Source organism: Bos javanicus, chromosome 21 (genome assembly GCF_032452875.1).
Source record: "Bos javanicus breed banteng chromosome 21, ARS-OSU_banteng_1.0, whole genome shotgun sequence".
NCBI classification, from domain to species: Eukaryota; Metazoa; Chordata; class Mammalia; order Artiodactyla; family Bovidae; genus Bos; species Bos javanicus.
Window position 1 is genome coordinate 54,580,959 of NC_083888.1, and position 19,186 is coordinate 54,600,144.

At 42.7% G+C, this 19,186-nt stretch overlaps 1 protein-coding gene across 1 annotated transcript in view; it reads left to right on the plus strand.

The window, feature by feature from the left end:
- The window catches only part of TUBGCP4 (tubulin gamma complex component 4), a 41,651-nt gene that overhangs the window by 10,314 nt on the left and 12,151 nt on the right, over positions 1-19,186 (plus strand). The window contains exons 6-9 of the mRNA XM_061395062.1: positions 2,890-2,969; positions 4,323-4,524; positions 7,174-7,339; positions 7,577-7,701. Of these exons, the coding sequence (XP_061251046.1) occupies positions 2,890-2,969; positions 4,323-4,524; positions 7,174-7,339; positions 7,577-7,701 (573 nt within the window). The remainder of the gene's footprint in view (positions 1-2,889; positions 2,970-4,322; positions 4,525-7,173; positions 7,340-7,576; positions 7,702-19,186) is intronic.

Here is a 19,186-nt window from a genome sequence, read left to right on the forward strand (position 1 = left end):
GTTATGACCCTGCCCTTAAGCACATCCTGGTCCAAAAGCTGGGGTAAATAGTAACAGATGTCCCCAAGAATGCTGCTGGGTAGAGGATAAAGCTATGGATACTTGAAGGTGAGAGTTTTGTACACTAAAGATTCAAAACTTTGGATATGGAACTTGAGAAGAAGTAGAAAGTTAATCCTTAGAAAGAAGGTAATAGGTTTATTATTAGGGTGTTGGCAGCTTTCTGAGTATTGTTTAGTCATTGGGTGAAACCCAGCTGTTCATTAGTTAAATATGCCTCTTATCACAAGTTTTTATCATATGCATTGAGAAGAGGGTCTCCAGTGTCCAGAGAATGTCTTTTCTGAGTAGGATTAATAATTGAGATGCTTTGAGATTTTACATTAGAAGAATCTGCTGGTTCATAACTGGATCAGAAAGGACAAGTGGATTAAATATATTTAGTTAATTCCTGTTTTTAAGCTGATGTATTTGTGCCTTGAATATAACTAGTTAACTAGGCAGTTTGCCAGATTGCTGCTTCTTTTTTTTTTTCACTGTACACGTCTAGAAACTTACACTCTGCTGCATTCATTCTGTGGCAGCAAAGTCAGTGGGGACGGCGCTCTCTGACCCTGCAAAGCTGGTTGCCCTCATCAAATAACATCAAGCTTTTATTGTGCACTTGTTGTATACCAGGCACTGTGCAAAGTGCTTCACATGTATTATCAAGGTCAATCTCCTAAGGAATCAAATAGGTTAAGGAATGTAATTAGAGTCACACGTGTATGCGTGCTCAGTTGCTCAGTCACGTCCAACTCTTTGTAACCCCATGGACTCTAGCCCGCCAGGCTCCTCTGTCCATGAATTTCCCAGGCACGCATACTGTAGTGGGTTGCCATTTCCTCCACCAGGGGACCTTTCCAACCCAGGGATCAAACCTGCGTCTCTTGCTTTTCCTACATTGGCAGTCAGATTCTTTACCTCTGCACCGCCTGGGAAGCCCCTTAGGATCATACAGAAGGTAATAAACGGTACAACTAGGGTATAAACTCGGGGCTGTCTGACCCCAGACTGTGCTCTTAACTACTCTACTAAACTGTCTCCCAAAGCTAGAGGGGACCTTCTAAGTAAGTGGGGTTAGCATAAGAGGCCATGCATGGCTGCACACCTCAGTTGACCCTGAGCTTCCATTGGCCCCAGGAAGGAGAGTGGAAAACGAGTGGAGGGATTGTAGATGGGCAAGGGATTCCTGCCGGGGAATGGGTAGGAAGCTGAGTGCTGAGGCTCTAAATAAATGAGGCTGTGGGTGAGAACAGGGCAGTGCACACAGGCATAAGGGATCCTTTAGAGTGCTGGAAATGTTATAACCCTGGATCGTGTTGATGGTTGCACACTGCTGTAAATTTATTAAACATTGTTGAAAGTACACTTAAATTAGATGAATTTTATGGTGTATAATGGAGAAGGCAATGGCACCCCACTCCAGTACTCTTGCCTGGAGAGTCCCATGGATGGAGGAGCCTGGAAAGCTGCAGTCCATGGGGTCGCTGGGGGTCGGACACGACTGAGCGACTTCACTTTCACTTTTCACTTTCATGCGTTGGAGAAGGAAATGGTAACCCACTCCAGTGTTCTTGCCTGGAGAATCCCAGGGACGGGGGATCCTGGTGGGCTGCCGTCTATGGGGTCGCACAGGGTCGGACATGACTGAAGTGACATAGCAGCATGGTGTATAAAGTATACCTCAGTAAAGCTGTTTAAAAAAAATAGAGACAAAAGGACATTGAGAGAGGAAGCAGGTTTTTAGATAAGTGTGTACTTTATAAGAAGTCTGAATTAGGCCTTAATCTGAAGTAAAGAGCGTTCTTTACTTCTTTTCCTGGAATTTGAAATGATTCTGGTTTCCTTAGTGCAGTTCTCAAACTTCATTGTGCATTAGAATCACCTGGAGCTGATTGTTAAAAGCAGATCATTGGGCCCCACCCCAGAGATCCTGATTCAGCAGGTCTGGAACAAAGGTCTAAGAATTTGTAGCTCTTAAAAGTTTCCAGGTGATGCAGATGCTGCTGGGCAAAGGTGTGGGCTGGGAAAGGACAGGGATGCGGAGGGTCCATACTTAAGAACAACTATTGTGATGTTGTGATTTATAATAAGAAAAATAGATTTGGTCTTTGTCCCATTTCTGGCACAGAGCTCCTAAAACTCAGAATTTCCTAAGTAATAAGAGCAATAAAGACATCTTGATATGCATAGCAAACCCCTATTTACCACACCTGAGCTTGTTAACCAGGTGATTTTGGGAAAACACTGAAATATGGGCTGGTTGCCCGGGGAACCAACCCTGTGATTGGAAGGTGAGAACTTGCAGTCCCACGTTTCCCACCTGACCTTTGGCAAGAAAAGCGGGCAGAGGGCAGAGAGCTGGGAAGGTCCATAGAAACCTGAAAGGATGGTTTGGAGAGCTTCCAGACTGGTGGACCAGAGTGCCTGTGTGTGCCACCGTGCCCTGCAGAAGCTCGTTTGTCCGGGACCTCGCTGTATGTACCCTTTCATCTGGGTGTTGATTGGTATCCTGGTGTATCCTTCCTAATAAATTGATAATCTAGTGAATAAATGGGTTTCCTGAGTTCTGTGAGCTGCTCTAGCAAATAAGTGGAACCCAGGGGTTGAGTTGGGTTATAGGACCCCCAGCTGGTGTCAGAGAGTTGCTTGGTGGTGTGGGGGAACCCCACCCACCCCTACACACACACAGTGGAATTGGAGTCAGAATTGGAATTATGCATAGATCTTACGAGTTTATCCTCACTCTCCGTGGATTTTGCCCTCTGGATTGAATATAGAATATGAGATTGTGTTACATGAACTATTAAAATGGAATTCAGCTTGACAAGGTTGTGTTTTCCACAGATTCATGGTTGTCAAATCCTGGAAACTGTATACAAACACAGCTGCGGGGGGTTGCCTCCTGTTCGCAGTGCACTAGAAAAGTAAGTCGTGGCTTCACTGGGGTATAGGGGGGAGTGGGTGGTCAAGTGACCTGACTTGGCCCAAGTTCTGTTTCCAGGTTATCTCGGGTTTCTCTCTGGGGACAGTTGTCCCGTGAGTACAGGAGCCCATGTCAGCCTTACGGTGACTCAGAAACCACAGAAAGGGGATTCTAAGGTGTTGAGCGTCCAGGCTAGGACCTAGCTGCCTAGATGATCTTGAGGCAATCCTTCATTTTTGGATCTCATTATCCTTGGAGAATTTCCATGAAATATTCCAGATTATGCTTAGCTGTGTCTAAACGTGTATTTTGAGTAGCTTTATAATCCTCTTAAGAATTTTACTCTAACAAAATTATCCAAAAGAAGAAAATAACCATATACACAATCATTATTCATTGCAATATTGTCTGCTATATTAAGAAATGAGAAAATCACCAGTAATAGAATGCTGAATAAAAATATATTCACTTGATAGACTATAAACCAATTAAAATTACAAATTCTGAAACATGTAAAAATATTTTTATAATACTAACTGAAAAAAGGATACAAAATTATATGTATTTTATGATTGCAACTATTAAATAAATGTGAAATATGATCAAAGGCTTCCTGTAGAATACTCCACAGTCTGGATTTTTCTGATTATTTCCTCATGAGTAGATTCAGATTGGACATTTTTGGCAAGGATACTACCTAGGTCGTATTATTCCGTTAGAGCATATCAGAGTGCACACAGCGCAAGTTTGCCCCATTGCTGGTGTAAAGCTTCATCACTAGGGTTAGGTGTTTCCCACCAGATCTGTTTTAGAGGAACATTTTCCACTTTGTCATTGATATGTTTTCTGAGGTGTGGTCCTTTGAGGCTGTGTAACTATCCCATTCTCCAACAACTATTCTGCATTTTGTTGGGTAATACTTTCTCAGGTATATCTGCCTCTCACCTACTGGACCTACTCTCCTCATGTGAGTCCAACAAAAGTAAAAACTTACTTAATACTGTGTTAGCCAAAAAGAGACTCCTGTAAGTCCATTTAATTTTAACAGGAATCCTCCATTTTGAAACTTATTTTACTCAAAAGGAGGGAAGAAATGTGCCTCTTCTAAAAGATGATCAGAACCTTTACTGAGCATTTCAGACTTCAGTATATAGGCTACAGGTTTGGAAATTTAACCACTTAGTTCATCCGCAGAGATTGAAGTTAAAATAGCACAATTATTTTTACCCTAATTGGTCCTTTCCTTTCTGACTGACCAAACTCTCAGGCCTCTGTTTATCCAGTTTAAAGCACGCCCTCTGTGCTCTTGTCCTCTGAGTGAACTTCTAAGGCTTTTGCTGTCCTCTCCACTCAGGATCCTGGCCGTGTGTCACGGGGTCATGTATAAGCAGCTCTCAGCCTGGATGTTACATGGACTCCTCTTGGATCAGCACGAAGAGTTCTTTATCAAACAGGGTCCATCTTCCGGGAATGTCAGCGCCCAGCCAGAAGAGGATGAGGAGGATCTGGGCATTGGGGGACTGACAGGAAAACAACTGAGAGAACTCCAGGACTTGGTGAGAGCCCAGCAAGAAGCCTAGCCTGCTCCTGCCAGGAGCTGGACAAGTCGACAGCTAGATGACCTTCCGCTGACTTGCCCCCAGCTCATCATGGCCTGGGCACGTTCCATAAATTCTGTAGACGTAGACAGCTGGCTTAGCTTAATACTCAAACTTAATGCCTAACAGTGAGAGACTCTAAAGTAGAAAATACACTTGTAAGATCCCTTTTGTTTCCCCTTTTCCTGGTATTTGCATTGAGGAGAGTAATAATAAGTCTTGTCCCTTTAGGTCGTCTTGTTGGTACCCAGAGCTTTTACACTGCAGGTTAGTTTTGATTCGGCTCCCCAAAGTCCTGTGTTGTTCATATCCATTCATTTATCCTGTTACATTTTATTGAATGCCTGTTATATGCCAGGCACAACTGTTCCAGGTGCCACAACCGCATAAACAAATAAAATGTAGTAGTCCCTGTCCTTAAAGAGCTTACAGTTAGTGGAAGACATATTACAATATACTAAGTGCTCTGGACCAGTGAGTGTGGGTATTCTGGGAATATGGACTAGAGTGGAATATATGTCTTAAGTGCAAAGAGTTTGGGAGAACGACTTCTCTGGTGGTTCAGTTGTTAAGACTGAGCTTCCAATGCAGGGGGCTGAGGTTTGATCCCTAGTCTGGGAGCTTAGATCCCATATGCCACACGGCCAAAAAAAAAAAAAAAATTCCAGGCAGAGGGAAGGACTGTGTACAGTACAGAGGCCATGAAGGACATGGATCATTTGGGGGAACCATTAGTAATTCAGTTGAGATGGTCAAGTAAATAAAGACTGAAATATAGAGTGTAAGGGACAGTTGGAGGGGATGTGGGAAGTGGCAGTCAGTGAAGCTTTTGAGATGAGCGGAGGTAAGATCATGAAAGCCCTTGTAAATAATGGGAAGGAATTTGGACTTGAGCCTGAAAAGAGCTGGGAACCACGAAGAATTTTAGGCAACAGGTTAACACACCTCTGTATGTTATATTAGACTTTATGATAGATCACTCTGGAAACTGCGGGAAAACTTCTTTTAAAAACTTAAGATTAGCAGCAAGTACAGTAGTTAGGAGAATGTTTGGGACATTACATATGCTCAGTTGCTTCAGTCGTATCCTACTCTTTGTGACCCCATGGACTGTAGCCTGCAAGGCTTCTCTGTCCATGGGATTTTCCAGGCAAGAATACTGGAGTGAATTGCCATTTCCTCCTCCAGGGGAGCTTCCTGACCCAGGGATCAAACCCAGCTCTCCAGCGTCTCCTGCATTGCAAGCAGATTCTTTACTGTTTGAGCCATCAGTGAAGCCTGTTGGGGACATTAGCTGAAAAATAGTGGTGGCCTGCACCAAGGATGGGAACAGTAAATATGGTGAAGAAGAAAGAGGCTTCAGCGCTATTTAGGAGGTGGAGCAGGCAGGTCGTGGCGATTGATTGGCCAGGGGCCCGAGGGAAGCATCAGGGATGATGGCCAAGTCTCTGCCTTTAGTGCTGGCGAGTGGTGATGGTGAGGAGTGTGGGTTGCTGATAGGAGAGAGCAGGGGAGAAGGTGTGTCTAACTCTGGACACACTGAGATGCTTGTAGGAAATGACCAGTGGGCTGAGCCTGGAGCTGATGAGAGCAGTGTGGCTTAAAGATTAAGTTTTAGGAGTTATCAGTATATCAAAGTTTTTAATCTGAGGTCCATGGGTGGCTTTAGAGGTTCTGTGAAGTGTATGTTTCCATATTCTTCTGGAAGGTCCATCACTTTTATACTTGCAGAGAGTCCTGTGATGCAGAAAGATTAAAAATACCTGTTATGATCAGTTCAGCCTCAGAAGATGTGATTGTTTAGGAAGAGTGTGGAAAGCAAGAGGAAAAAAGGGTCTTGGGTGGTGCCCTGAGGCACACCAGCACCCAAGCCCAAAATCGAAATGGCGGATAGCAGAGATCAAAGTCAGGAGAATGGAGCTTGGGGTTCCTTATCCATACACTGGATAAGGGTCAAATTAGCAGCAAGTCAGGGACCTGGTTGGCTAGACGGCAAGAATCTGGGGCTTCATGGGCTAGATTAGTGGTTCTCAGACTGTAGAGTGCCCAGAATCGCCTGGTGAGCTTATTAAAACATGGACTGCTGGGCCTCATCCCCCAGGTTTTCTGTAGCTCTGGGGACGGGCTTGAAATTTTGCATTTCTAACAAGCTCCCACGTGAGGCCAATGATGCTGGCCCAGGAGCCAGGTTATGAGAACCACATGGCTGTATGACTCAGGCCTCTGTGAAGAGCTGGGCAGAGCAGACATGCACAGGGTAGTAAATCACAGACATGCAGACCTGGAAACAAACAGATCAGGTATCCCACAGTACAGACAAGAAGACTGAGTTCCAGACCCACTGCACAAGTTTTACACAGTAGTCAAGGCAGAGTGAGAATGAAAATCCTAATGTTAATAGAACCACTGTTATTTCCACTGTGCTTTCTGTCTAAAAATGGAATGTCTTTCTCTAGCACTGGTGATTTAATAATTATGCAAGTTCAGATTTAAAGTCCCTGCTTCCAGAAACTGTAAATCGTGGGTTGGGAGAGCTGCCAGATATTCCCTTGTTTCCCCTTTCTCACTTCATACGTTATCTCTGATGTGGGTTTTTTCCTTGCCCAGCGCCTGATAGAGGAGGAGAACATGCTGGCGCCATCTCTCAAACAGTTTTCTCTGCGAGTGGAGATTCTGCCGTCCTACATTCCAGTGAGGGTTGCTGAAAAAATCCTCTTTGTGGGAGAATCTGTCCAGATGTTCGAAAATCAAAATGTAAACCTGACCAGGAAAGGTAGGAATATCCTTGCCCGGGGTACCCCCCATCCTCAAAGGCATATTTGACATCTTGCTGGACCCAGAGTCGGCCCGGACAGAGTGGGTGGCTAGGGACCTTCATGTCCTAGGGACATGGGACATGAGTGGGTGGCTAGGGACCTTCATGTTGTTCCCGGCAGCCCCAGGCAGAGAGCCCCCCGCCTGTGCAGGTTTCCTGACTCCCGCTGACCGTGAGTGCTTTCCTGTCCTACAGGATCCATTCTGAAGAACCAGGAGGACACTTTTGCAGCAGAGTTGCATCGTCTCAAGCAGCAGCCCCTCTTCAGCCTGGTGGACTTTGAGCAGGTGGTGGATCGTATTCGCAGTACTGTGGCCGAGGTTGGTCTTTCTCAATATAGATATAGTTTATTTTACTTATTTAATTGACTGCATTCGGTCGTCACTGTGGCGCATGAATTCTTTGTTGCTGCACTCGGGCTTTCTCTAGCTGTGGTGAGCAGGGAGTACTTTCTTGTGGAGCCCAGGCTCTGGAGCTCTTGGGCTTCAGTAGTTGTGGCTACTTAGGGGCACACAGCTACTAAGGGGCTTAGTTGCCCTGAGGCCTGTGGCATCTTCGTTCCCTGCATTGGTAGGCAGATTCTTAACCATTGGGCCACCAGGGAGGTCCCTCGTAGTAGAAGAAAATAGACTAGTTTCCTAGAAATTGAGTATTTGATTTATTTCCTCTTGGTGTGATTAGAACTTAACTTGCAGGGAAGTGTTTGAGAGAGTTGAAGAGCAGGAAGTAGAAAATAAAAGCATTGTTTTAATAATAGAGGCGGAACTGCCTTAGCCTTTTCCCACCTGACAGGAGTTTGATTGATAGCTAGTCAGTTACTTAGTAATAAAGGAAGATCTTGGTTTGCATTTCAGATAGATACCCTTTTGACTCCATTGTGTAGTTGGCAGTGACTCCAGGGGACCCACTAATTCTGACTAAATTTAGTGCCTTACGGCCTTAGGATAATCTATCATAGGAAGGCAGGACAAGTAATATTTTTCCATTCTTTTTTTTTTTTTTTTTTTTTGCACTCCAGCATTTAAAAAATTTTTTAATTGGAAGATAATTGCCCTACAGTGTTGTGTGAGTTTCTGTCCTATAACAGCAACAATCAGCCATAATTGTATATTTCCCTTCCCTCTTGAGCTGCTCTCTCTGCCTCCCCTCCCGCCCCTCTAGGTAATCGCAGAGCGCCAGGCTGGGCTCCCTGTGTCACGTAGCAGCTTCCCACTAGCTCTCTGTTTTACACGTGGTGCTGTGTACACGTCGGTGCTCCTCTCTCACTTCGTCCGACCCTCTCCGTTCCCCACCGTGTCCCCAAGTCCATGCTCTCTGTCTGGGTCTCCATTTCTTCTCTAAAAATAGGTTCATCAGTGCTGCTTTTCTAGATTCCATATATATGCATTAATATATATTTTTCTCTTTCTGACTCACTTCAATCTGTGTAACAGGCTCTAGGTTCATCCACTTCAATACAGCTGACTCAAATTCATTCTTTCTATGGCTGAGTAATATTCCATTGTATATATGTACCGTATCTTCTTTATTCATTCGTCTGTCGATGGACATCTAGGTTGCTTCCATGTCCTGAAAATTATAAATAGTGCTTCTATAAACATTGGGATAAATGTGTCATTTAGAATCATGGTTTTCTCAGGGTATACGCCCAGTAGTAGGATTGCTGGGTCATGTGGCAGCCTTATTCCTAGTTTTTTAAGGAATCTCCATAGTGTTCACCATAGTGGCTGTATCAATTTACATTCCCATTGACAGTGCAGTAGGGCTCCTTTTGCTCTATACCTTCTTCAGTTCAGTAGTTCAGTCGCTCAGTCGTGTCTGACTCTTTGCAACCCCACAGACTGCAGCACGCCAGGCCTCCCTGTCCATCACCAACTCCTAGAGTTTACTCAAACTCCTGTCCATTGAGTTGGTGATGCCATAGAACCATCTCATCCTCTGTCATCCCCTTCTCCTCCTGCCTTCAATCTTTCCCAGCATCAGGGTCTTTTCCAATGAGTCAGTTCTTCGCATCAAGTGGCCAAAGTTTTGGAGTTTCAGCTTCAGCATCAGTCCTTCCAATGAACATTCAGGACCGATTTCCTTTAGGATGGACTGGTTGGATCTCCTTGCAGTCCAAGGAACTCTCGAGAGTCTTCTCCAACACCACCGTTCAAAAGCATCAATTCCTTGGTGCTCAGCTTTCTTTATAGTCCAACTCTCACATCCATACATGACTACTGGAAAAACCATAGCTTTGACTAGACAGATCTTTGTTGGCAAAGTAATGTCTCTGCTTTTTAATATGCTGTCTAGGTTGGTCATAGCTTTTCTTCCAAGCAGAAAGCATCTTTTAATTTCATGGCTACAGTCACCACCTACAGTGATTATGGATCCCAAAAACTAGTCTCTCATTGTTTCCATTGTTTCCCCATCTATTTGCCATGAAATGATTGGACCAGATGCCATGATCTTAGTTTTCTGAATGTTGAGTTTTAAGCCAGCTTTTTCACTCTCCTCTTTCACTTTCATCAAGAGGCTCTTTAGTTCTTTGTTTTCTGTCATAAGGGTGGTGTCATCTGTATATCTAAGGTTACTGATTTTTTCTCCCAGCAGTCTTGATTCTAGCTTATGCTTCATCCAGCCCAGCATTTCTCATGATGTACTCTGCATATAAGTTAAATAAGCATGGTGACAATATACAGCCTTGACGTACTCCTTTTCCTATTTGGAACCAGTCTGTTATTCCATGTCCAGTTCTAACTGTTGCTTCTTGACCTGCATACAGATATCTCAGGAAGCAGGTCAGGTGGTCTGGTATTCCCTGGAAAATTCTCTTGAAGAATTTTCCACAGTTTGTTGTGATCCATACAGTCAAAGGCTTTGGTGTAGTCAATAAAGCGGAAGTAGATGTTTTTCTGGAATGCTCTTGCTTTTTCAATGATCCAGTGGATGTTGGCAGTTTGATCTCTGGTTCCTCTGTCTTTTGAAATCCAGCTTGAACATCTGGAAGTTCACAGTTCACATACTGTTGAAGCCTGGCTTGGAGAATTTTGAGCATTACTTTGCTAGCGTGTGAGATGAGTGCATATTTGCGATAGTTCTCTGGCATTGCCTTTCTTTGGGATTGCAATGAAAACTGACCTTTTCCAGTCCTGTGGCCACTGCTGAGTTTTCCAAATTTGCTGGCATATTGAGTGCAACACTTTCACAGCATCATCTTTTAGGATTTGAAATGGCTCAACTGGCATTCATCACCTCCACTAGCTTTGTTCATAGTGATGCTTCATAAGACCCACTTGACTTCGCATTTCAGGATGTCTGGCTCTAGGTGAGTGATCACACCAGCATGATTATCTGGGTTGTGAAGATCTTTTTTGTATAGTTCTTCTATATATTCTTACCACCTCTTCTTAATATCTTTTGCTTCTGTTAGGTCCATACCATTTCTGTTTTAGTGTGCCTATCATTGCATGAAATGTTCCCTTGGTATCTCTGGTTTTCTTAAAGAGATCTCTAGTCTTCCCAATTCTATTGTTTTCCTCTGTTTCTTTGCATTGATCACGGAGGAAGGCTTTCTTATCTCTCCTTGCTATTCTTTGGAACTCTGCATTCAAATGGGTATATCTTTCCTTTTCTCCTTTGCCTTTAGCTTCTCTTCTTTTCTCAGCTATTTGTAAGGCCTCCTCAGACAACCATTTTTCTTTTTGCATTTTTTTCTTGGGGATGGTCTTGATCACTGCCTCCTGTACAATGTCACAAACCTCCGTCCGTGGTTCTTGAGGCACTCTGTCAGATCTAATCCCTTGAATTTATTTGTCACTTGTACTGTATAATTGTAAGGGATTTGATTTAGGTCATACCTGAATGGTCTAGTGGTTTTCCCTACTTTCTTCAATTTCAGTCTGAATTTGGCAATAAGGAGTTCATGATCTGAGCCACAGTCAGGTCCTGGTCTTGTTTTTGCTGACTGAATAGAGCTTCTCCATCTTTGGCTGCAAAGAATATAATCATTTTGATTTCTGTATTGACCATCTGGTGATGTCCATGTGTAGAGTCTTCTCTTATGTTGTTGGAAGAGGGTGTCTTGTTTGAAAGAGGGTGTTTTGTAAGTAAGTTCATCTGTATCATTTCTCTTTAGATTCCACATATAACGGATATCATATGAAATTTCCCCTCCTCTGACTTACTTCACTCAGCATGACACACTCTAGGTCCATCCATGTTGCTTCAGATGGCCGTATCTCATTCTTTTTAATGGCGGAGTAATATTCCCTTGTGTTTATGTGCCACGTCTTCTTTATTCATTCCTGTCGACAGACATTTAGGTTGCTCCCATGTCTTGTCTGTCGTAAACAGTGCCACAGTGAACACTGGGGTGTGTGTGTGTTGGGGGCTATGCTTTTCTTGGGATATATGCCCAGGAGTGGGATTGCACAGTCATATGGCAACTCTATTTTTAGTGTTTTAAGGAACCTCCATACTGTTCTCCATAGTGGCTGTACCAGCTTACATTCCCACCAACAGGGCAGGAGGGTTGCTGTCGCTCCACACCCTCTCCAGCGTTCGTTGTTTGTGGATTTTTTGATGATTGCCATCCTGACTGGTGTGAGGTCGTATCTAATTATAGTTTTGGTTTGCGTCTCTCTAATAGCTGGTGGTGCTGGGCCTGTTGACCATCTGTGTGTCCTCTTTGCAGAAGTGTCTCTTGCGGTCTTCTGCCCGTTTTTTGAGTGGGTTGTTTTTATTCTATTAAGTGTCATAAGCTGTTTGGAAATGTTGGAGACTAATCCCTTATCAGTCACATCATTTGAAAAATATTTCTCCCAGTCTGTGGGTTGTTTTTTGTTTCCTTTGCTGTGCAAATGCTTTTTGAGTTTAAGTAGGTCCCATTTGTTTCTTTTTGCTTTTATTTCCACTATTCTGGGAGATAGATTAAAAAAGATGTGCTGTGACTTATGTCAGAGAGTGTTCTGCATATGTTTTCTTGTAAGAGTTTGATAGTGTCCAGTCTAACATTTAGGTCTTTAATTCATTTTGAGCTTATTTTTATGTATGGAATTAAGGAATGGTCTAACTTCTTTTTTTTTTAAACACGTGGCTGTCCAGTTTTCCCAGCACCATTTGCTGAAGAGACTGTCTTTCCAGCATTGTGTGGTCTTGCGTCCGCTGTCACAGATCACCGACTGTAGGTGCATGGGCTTATTTCGGGTTTTCTATCTGCTCCATTGACCGGTATTTCTGTTATTGTGCCACTACCGTCCTGTTTTGATGACTGAGCTTTGTAGTGTAGTGTGAAGTCAAGGAGCCTGATTCCTACAGCTCTGGCTTTCTTTTTCAAAATTGTTTTGGTTGTTCAGGGTATATTTGGCTATTTTGTGTCTCCATATCAATTTTGAGAATTTTTTGTTCTAGTTCTGTGAAAAATACCATGGTAATTTGATAGGGATTGCATTGAATCTGTAGATCACCTTGGGTAGTATAGTCATTTTGAAAATATCGATTCTTCTGATTCACAAACATGGTATATCTTTCCATCTGTTTATGTCTTCTTTGATTTCTTTCATCAGCATCTTATAGCAAAAGAGGAATACATGTCTTTTGTCTCCTTAGGTAAGTTTGTTCCTATGTATTTTATTCTTTTTTGATGCAATGATAAGTGGAATTGCTTCTTGAATTTTTTTTTGATCTTTCGTTGTTAGTGTATAGAAATGCAACTGACTTCTGTGTATTGATTTTGTTACCTGCAACTCTACCAAATTCATTTATGAGCTCTAGTAGTTTTCTGGTAACATCTTTATGATCTTCAGTGTAGAGTATAATGTCATCTGCAAACAGTGGCAGTTTAACTTCTTTTCTAATTTGGATTCCCTTTACTTTTTTTCTTCTCTGATTGCTGTAGCTAGGACTTCCAAAACTCTGTTAAATAAAAGTGGTCAGATTGGACATGGTTATCTTGTCACTTCCTCCATTTGCGTGTGACACCAGTGGTAGGTTTGTCATGCGTGGCCCTTTATTTTTAATACATGTGTTTTACTGAGGTAGCGTTGGCCGTGTTTCAGGTGCACAGCAAGGTGATTCAGCTACACAAATACACATGTATTCATGTAGTATTGGGGAATTATTTTCTACCATAGGTAACTGCAAGATACTGACTATAGTCCCAATGCTATACAGTGAGCCTTTTTTGCTTGCTGCATATCTGTTTTTTAATTAGAAATCTGGCATTCTATTCATACTAAGTCAAGTAGTATCAAAATGTCATAATTTAGTTAGGCAAAAATAAGTTTTCTAAAATATATATTATACATATTTATATATATGTACACAAAAGCTTTTCTACTACACTTGATAAAGACTTGAGAAAGAACATCAAAAAAAAAAAGAGATGGAGAAATTGAAGTACATAAACTGAATGAAATGGGAGCACTGAGTATGAAATAGAAAAAGTGAAACGAACTAGATAAAAGTAAAAGATCATCACTTGTTTTTAAATATGACTGCTCATTAGAAATCTATCTGGACCTTTGGAGAAAAATTAACAATACTTGAGCATTTGTATTTTTCAAAAAATTCCAAGATAATTCTGATATGCATCTGGATTTTCGAAAGTTATTTTAGGTTTTTCTATTAGATCCTAGTTTTGGTGATACAGAGTTCTGTTATTTTTATCTTGCCAATCATGATACAATGGTATTAAGTGAGTAACAGTTCAGTTCAGTTCAGTCGCTCAGTTGTGTCCAACTCTTTGCAGCCCCATGGACTGCAGCACACCAGGCCTCCCGGTCCATTGCCAACTCCTGGAGTTTACTCAAACTCATGTCCATAGACTTGGTGATGCCATGCAACCATCTCATCCTCTGCCATCCCCTTCTCCTCCCGCCTTCAATCCTTCCCAGCATCAGGGTCTTTTCCAATGAGTCAGTTCTTCGCATCAGGTGGCCAAAGTTTTGGAGTTTCAGCTTCAGCATCAGTCCTTCCAATGAATATTCAGGACTGGTTTCCTTTAGGATGGACTGGTTGGATCTCCTTGCAGTACAAGAGACTCTCAAGAGTTTTCTCCAACACCACAGTTCAAAAGCATCAATTCTTTGGTGCTCAGCTTTGTTTATAGTCCAGCTCTCACATCCATGCATAACTACTGGAAAAACCATAGCTTTAACTAGACAGACCTTTGTTGGCAGAGTAATGTCTCTGCTTTTTAATATGCTGTCTAGGTTGGTCATAACTTTTCTTCCAAGCAGCAAGCGTCTTTTAATTTCATGGCTGCAGTCACCATCTGCAGTGATTTTGGAGCCCCCCAAAATAGTGTCTCTCATTGTTCCATTGTTTCCCCATCTATTTGCCATGAAGTGAGGGCACCGGATGCCATGATCTTAGGTTTATGAATGTTGAGTTTTAAGCCAGCTTTTTCACTCTCCTCTGACTTTCATCAAGAGGCTCCTTAGTTGTTCTTTGCTTTCTGTCATAAGGTTGGTGTCATCTGCATATCTGAGATTATTGATATTTCTCCCGGCTGTCTTGATTCCAGCTTATGCTTCATCCAGCCCAGCATTTCTCATGACATACTCTGCATATAAGTTAAATAAGCACAGTGACAATATACAGCCTTGACATACTCCTTTTCCTATTTGGAACCAGTCTGTTGTTCCATGTCCAGTTCTAACTGTTGCTTCCTGACCTGCCTATAGGTTTCTCAAGAGGCAGGTCAGGTGGTTTGGTATTCCCATCTCTTGAAGAATTTTCCACAGTTTGTTGTGATCCACACAGTCAAAGGTTTTGGTGTAGTCAATAAAGCAGAAGTAGATGTTTTTCTGGAACGTTCTTGCTTTTTCAATGTCACCATAGTAAAAATGTTTATTGCTTTTCACAATCAATAGCCATAGGGAAAAAAAAGATAATTACAATTTCAAGCCATAATGAGAACATGATTAATTTAACAATATAAAATAATTACATACAATTTGTGGGGGTCAAGCAGGGTGATGCAGTAAGTAGAAGTGCAGACATACGCATGTTTTCATCCACCCAACCAGTCTGTGTCTCTGGTGCATTTAATCCATTTACATTTAAGGTAATTATCAGTATGTATGATCCTAAAGCATATGCCTATAATGTGGGAAACCCAGGTTCAATCCCTGGGTCAGGAAGATCTGGAGAAGGAAATGGCAACCCACTCCAGTATTCTTGCCTGGAAAATCCCATGGACAGAGGAGCCTGGTAGGCTATACAGTCCATGGGGTCACAAAGAGTAGGACACGACTGAGCAACTTTCTTAACGGTAATTAAGAAAATTACCATTTTCTTAATTGTTTGGGGTTTATTTTCTGTAGGTCTTTTCCTTCTCTTGTGTTTCTTGCCTATAGAAGTTCCTTTAGCATATGTTGTAAAACTGGTTTGGTGGTGCTGAATTCTCTTAACTTTTGCTTGTCTGGAAAGCCTTTAATTTCTCCCATCAAATCTGAAGGAGAGTCTTGCTGAGTAGAGTATTCTTGGTTGTACATTTTTCCCCTTCATCACTGTATTCTTCTTTTTTTAATCATTTTATCATAGGTTAAAGTGAAAGTCACTCAGTTGTGTCCGACTCTTTGTGACCCCATGGACTATACAGTCCATGAAATTCTCCAGGCCAGAATACTGGAGTGGCTAGCCTTTCCCTTCTCCAGGGGATCTTCCCAACCCAGGCATGGAACCCAGGTCTCCTGCACTGCAGGCAGATTCTTTACCAGCTGAGCCACAAGGGATGCCCCCCTTCATCACTTTAAATATGTCATGGCATTCCCTTCTGGCTTGTAGAGTTTCTGTTGAGAAATCAGCTGACAGCCTGATGGGAGTTCCCTTTTATGTTGTCATTCTCCCCTTGTTGTTGTTAATATTTTATTTCTAATTTTTGTCAGTTTGATTACTGTGTGTGTTCGGTGTGTTCCTCCTTGGTTTTATCCTGCCTGGGACTCTGTGCTTCCTGGACACGGTTGACCATTTCCTTTCCCATGTTAGGGAAGTTTTCAGCTATTATTTCTTCAAATATTTTCCTCTGGTCCTTTCTCTCTTCCCTGGGACCCGTATAATGCAAATACTGTTGCGTTTAATGTTGTCCCAGAGGTCTTTTAGGCTATCTTCATTTCTTTTCATTCTTTTTTCTATATTCTGTTCTGCAGCAGTGATTTCCACTATTCTGTCCTCCAGGTCATTTATTCATTCTTCTGCCTCAGTTATTCTGCTATTGATTCCTTCTAGTGTATTATTCATCTGTTTGTTTTTTCTTTAGTTCTTCTAGGTCTTTAGTAAACATTTCTTTCATCTTTCTCAATCTTTGCCTCCATTCTTTTTCCAAGATCCTCAATCATCTTCACTATCATTATTCTGAATCATTTTTCTGGAAGGTTGCCTATCTCCATTTCATTTAGTTGTTTTTCTGGGGTTTTATCTTGTCCCTGCATCGGGGACATAACTTTCTGCTTTTTCATTGTGATTAACTTTCTATAATATGGTTTTTGTTTTAGCCACTGTGAGACTGTGCTGCTGCTTGCTTCTTCTGTCTGCCCTCTGATGGAGGAGACTAAATGGCTTGTATAATCTTCCTGCTGGGAGGGACTGGTAGTGGGAAAACCTGGGCCTTGCTCAGTAAAGCTTTAATCCAGTTATCTGCTGATTGATGGGGTTGCACTCCCTCCCTGGTAGTTGTTTGGCCTGAGGCGACCCTGCCCTGGGGTCTACAGGCTCTATGGTAGGGTTAATGGTGAACTCTAAGAGCATTTTCACAAAGGGGGACCTTCCAGTGCCCCTGTCCCTGTGGTGAGGCCCTGCCGACCGACCCTGCGCAGGAGGCCCTTCAAGACTGGACTCTCTGTTTCCCCCAGTCCTGTGGAACTTCTATAATCAAATCCCCCTGGCCCTCAAGGCCAGATTCCCTGGTGATTCCCAGTCCCTTTGTTGGATCCCCAGGCTGGGAAGCCTGATGTCATAAACTTCACAACAGTAGGAGAACTTCCTTGATATTACTGTTCTCCAGTTTGTGGGTCAGCCCCCCGATGGATGCGGGATTTGATTTTACCGTGACGGTGCCCCTCCTACCGTCTCTCTGTGGCTTCTTCTTTGTCTTTGGACTTGAGGTATCATTTTCTGGTGGGGTCCAGCATCCTCCTGTTGATGGTCGTTCAACAGCTAGTTGCAGTTTTGGTGCTCTCGCAGGAGGAGATAAGCGCCGATCCTTTACTCCACCATCTTGAACTGGAAGCCTGAAAATTTTTTCATTTCTCTATTTACCATCCATATATTTTCTTGGAAGTATCCAAACCTTTTTTCCATTTTTTATTGAAAAAACTTTACTTTTTCACTATTGAGCTTTGAGTCACTTATGTATTTTGGATTTGTAAGTCCTTTATCAGATACATGACTTACAAATATTTTCTCCCTCAGTTCAGTTCAGTCGCTCAGTCATGTCCAACTCTTTGCAACTCCATGAATCGCAGCACACCGGGCCTCCCTGTCCATCACCAACTCCCGGAGTTCACTCAGACTCATGTCCATCGAGTCAGTGATGCCATCCAGCTATCTCATTTTCTGTCGTCCCCTTCTCCTCCTGCCCCCAATCCCTCCCAGCATCAGAGTCTTTTCCAAAGAGTCAACTCTTCGCATGAGGTGGCCAAAGTACTGGAGTTTCAGCTTTAGCATCATTCCTTCCAAAGAAATCCCAGGGCTGATCTCCTTCAGAATGGACTGGTTGGATCTCCTTGCAGTCCAAGGGACTCTCGAGAGTCTTCTCCAACACCACAGTTCAAAAGCATCAATTCTTCGGTGCTCAGCCTTCTTCACAGTCCAACTCTCACATCCATACATGACCACTGGAAAAACCATAGCCTTGACTAGACGGACCTTTGTTGGCAAAGTAATGTCTCTGCTTTTGAATATGCTATCTAGGTTGGTCATAAAGGAGTAAGTGTCTTTTAATTTCATGGCTGCAGTCACCATCTGCAGTGATTTTGGAGCCCAAAAAAACAAAGTCTGACACCGTTTCCACTATTTCCCCACCTATTTCCCACGGAGTGATGAGACCGGATGCCATGATCATTGTTTTCTGAATGTTAAGCTTTAAACCAACTTTTTCACTCTCCACTTTCACTTTCATCAAGAGTCTTTTTAGTTCCTTTTCACTTTCTGCCATAAGGGTGGTTTCATCTGCATATCTGAGGTGATTGATATTTCTCCCAGCAATCTTGATTCCAGTTTGTGTTTCTTCCAGTCCAGCGTTTTTCATGATGTACTCTGCATATAAGTTAAATAAACAGGGTGATAATATACAGCCTTCACGTACTCCTTTCCTTATTTGGAACCAGTCTGTTGTTCCATGTCCAGTTCTAACTGTTGCTTCCTGACCTGCATACAGGTTTCCTCAAGAGGCAGGTCAGGTGGTCTGGTATTCCCATCTCTTTCAGAATTTTCCACAGTTTATTGTGATCCACACAGTCAAAGGCTTTGGCATAGTCAATAAAGCAGAAGTAGATGTTTTTCTGGAACTCTCTTGCTTTTTCCATGATCCAGCGGATGTTGGCAATTTGATCTCTGGTTCCTCTGCCTTTTCTAAAACCAGGCTGAACATCTGGAAGTTCACGGTTCACATATTGCTGAAGCCTGGCTTGGGGAATTTTGAGCATTACTTTACTAGCGTGTGAGATGAGTGCAATTGTGCGGTAGTTTGAGCATTCTTTGGCATTGCCTTTCTTTGGGATTGCAATGAAAACACCTTTTCCAGTCCTGTGGCCACTGCTGAGTTTTCCAAATTTGCTGGCATATTGAGTGCAGCACTTTCACAGCATCATCTTTCAG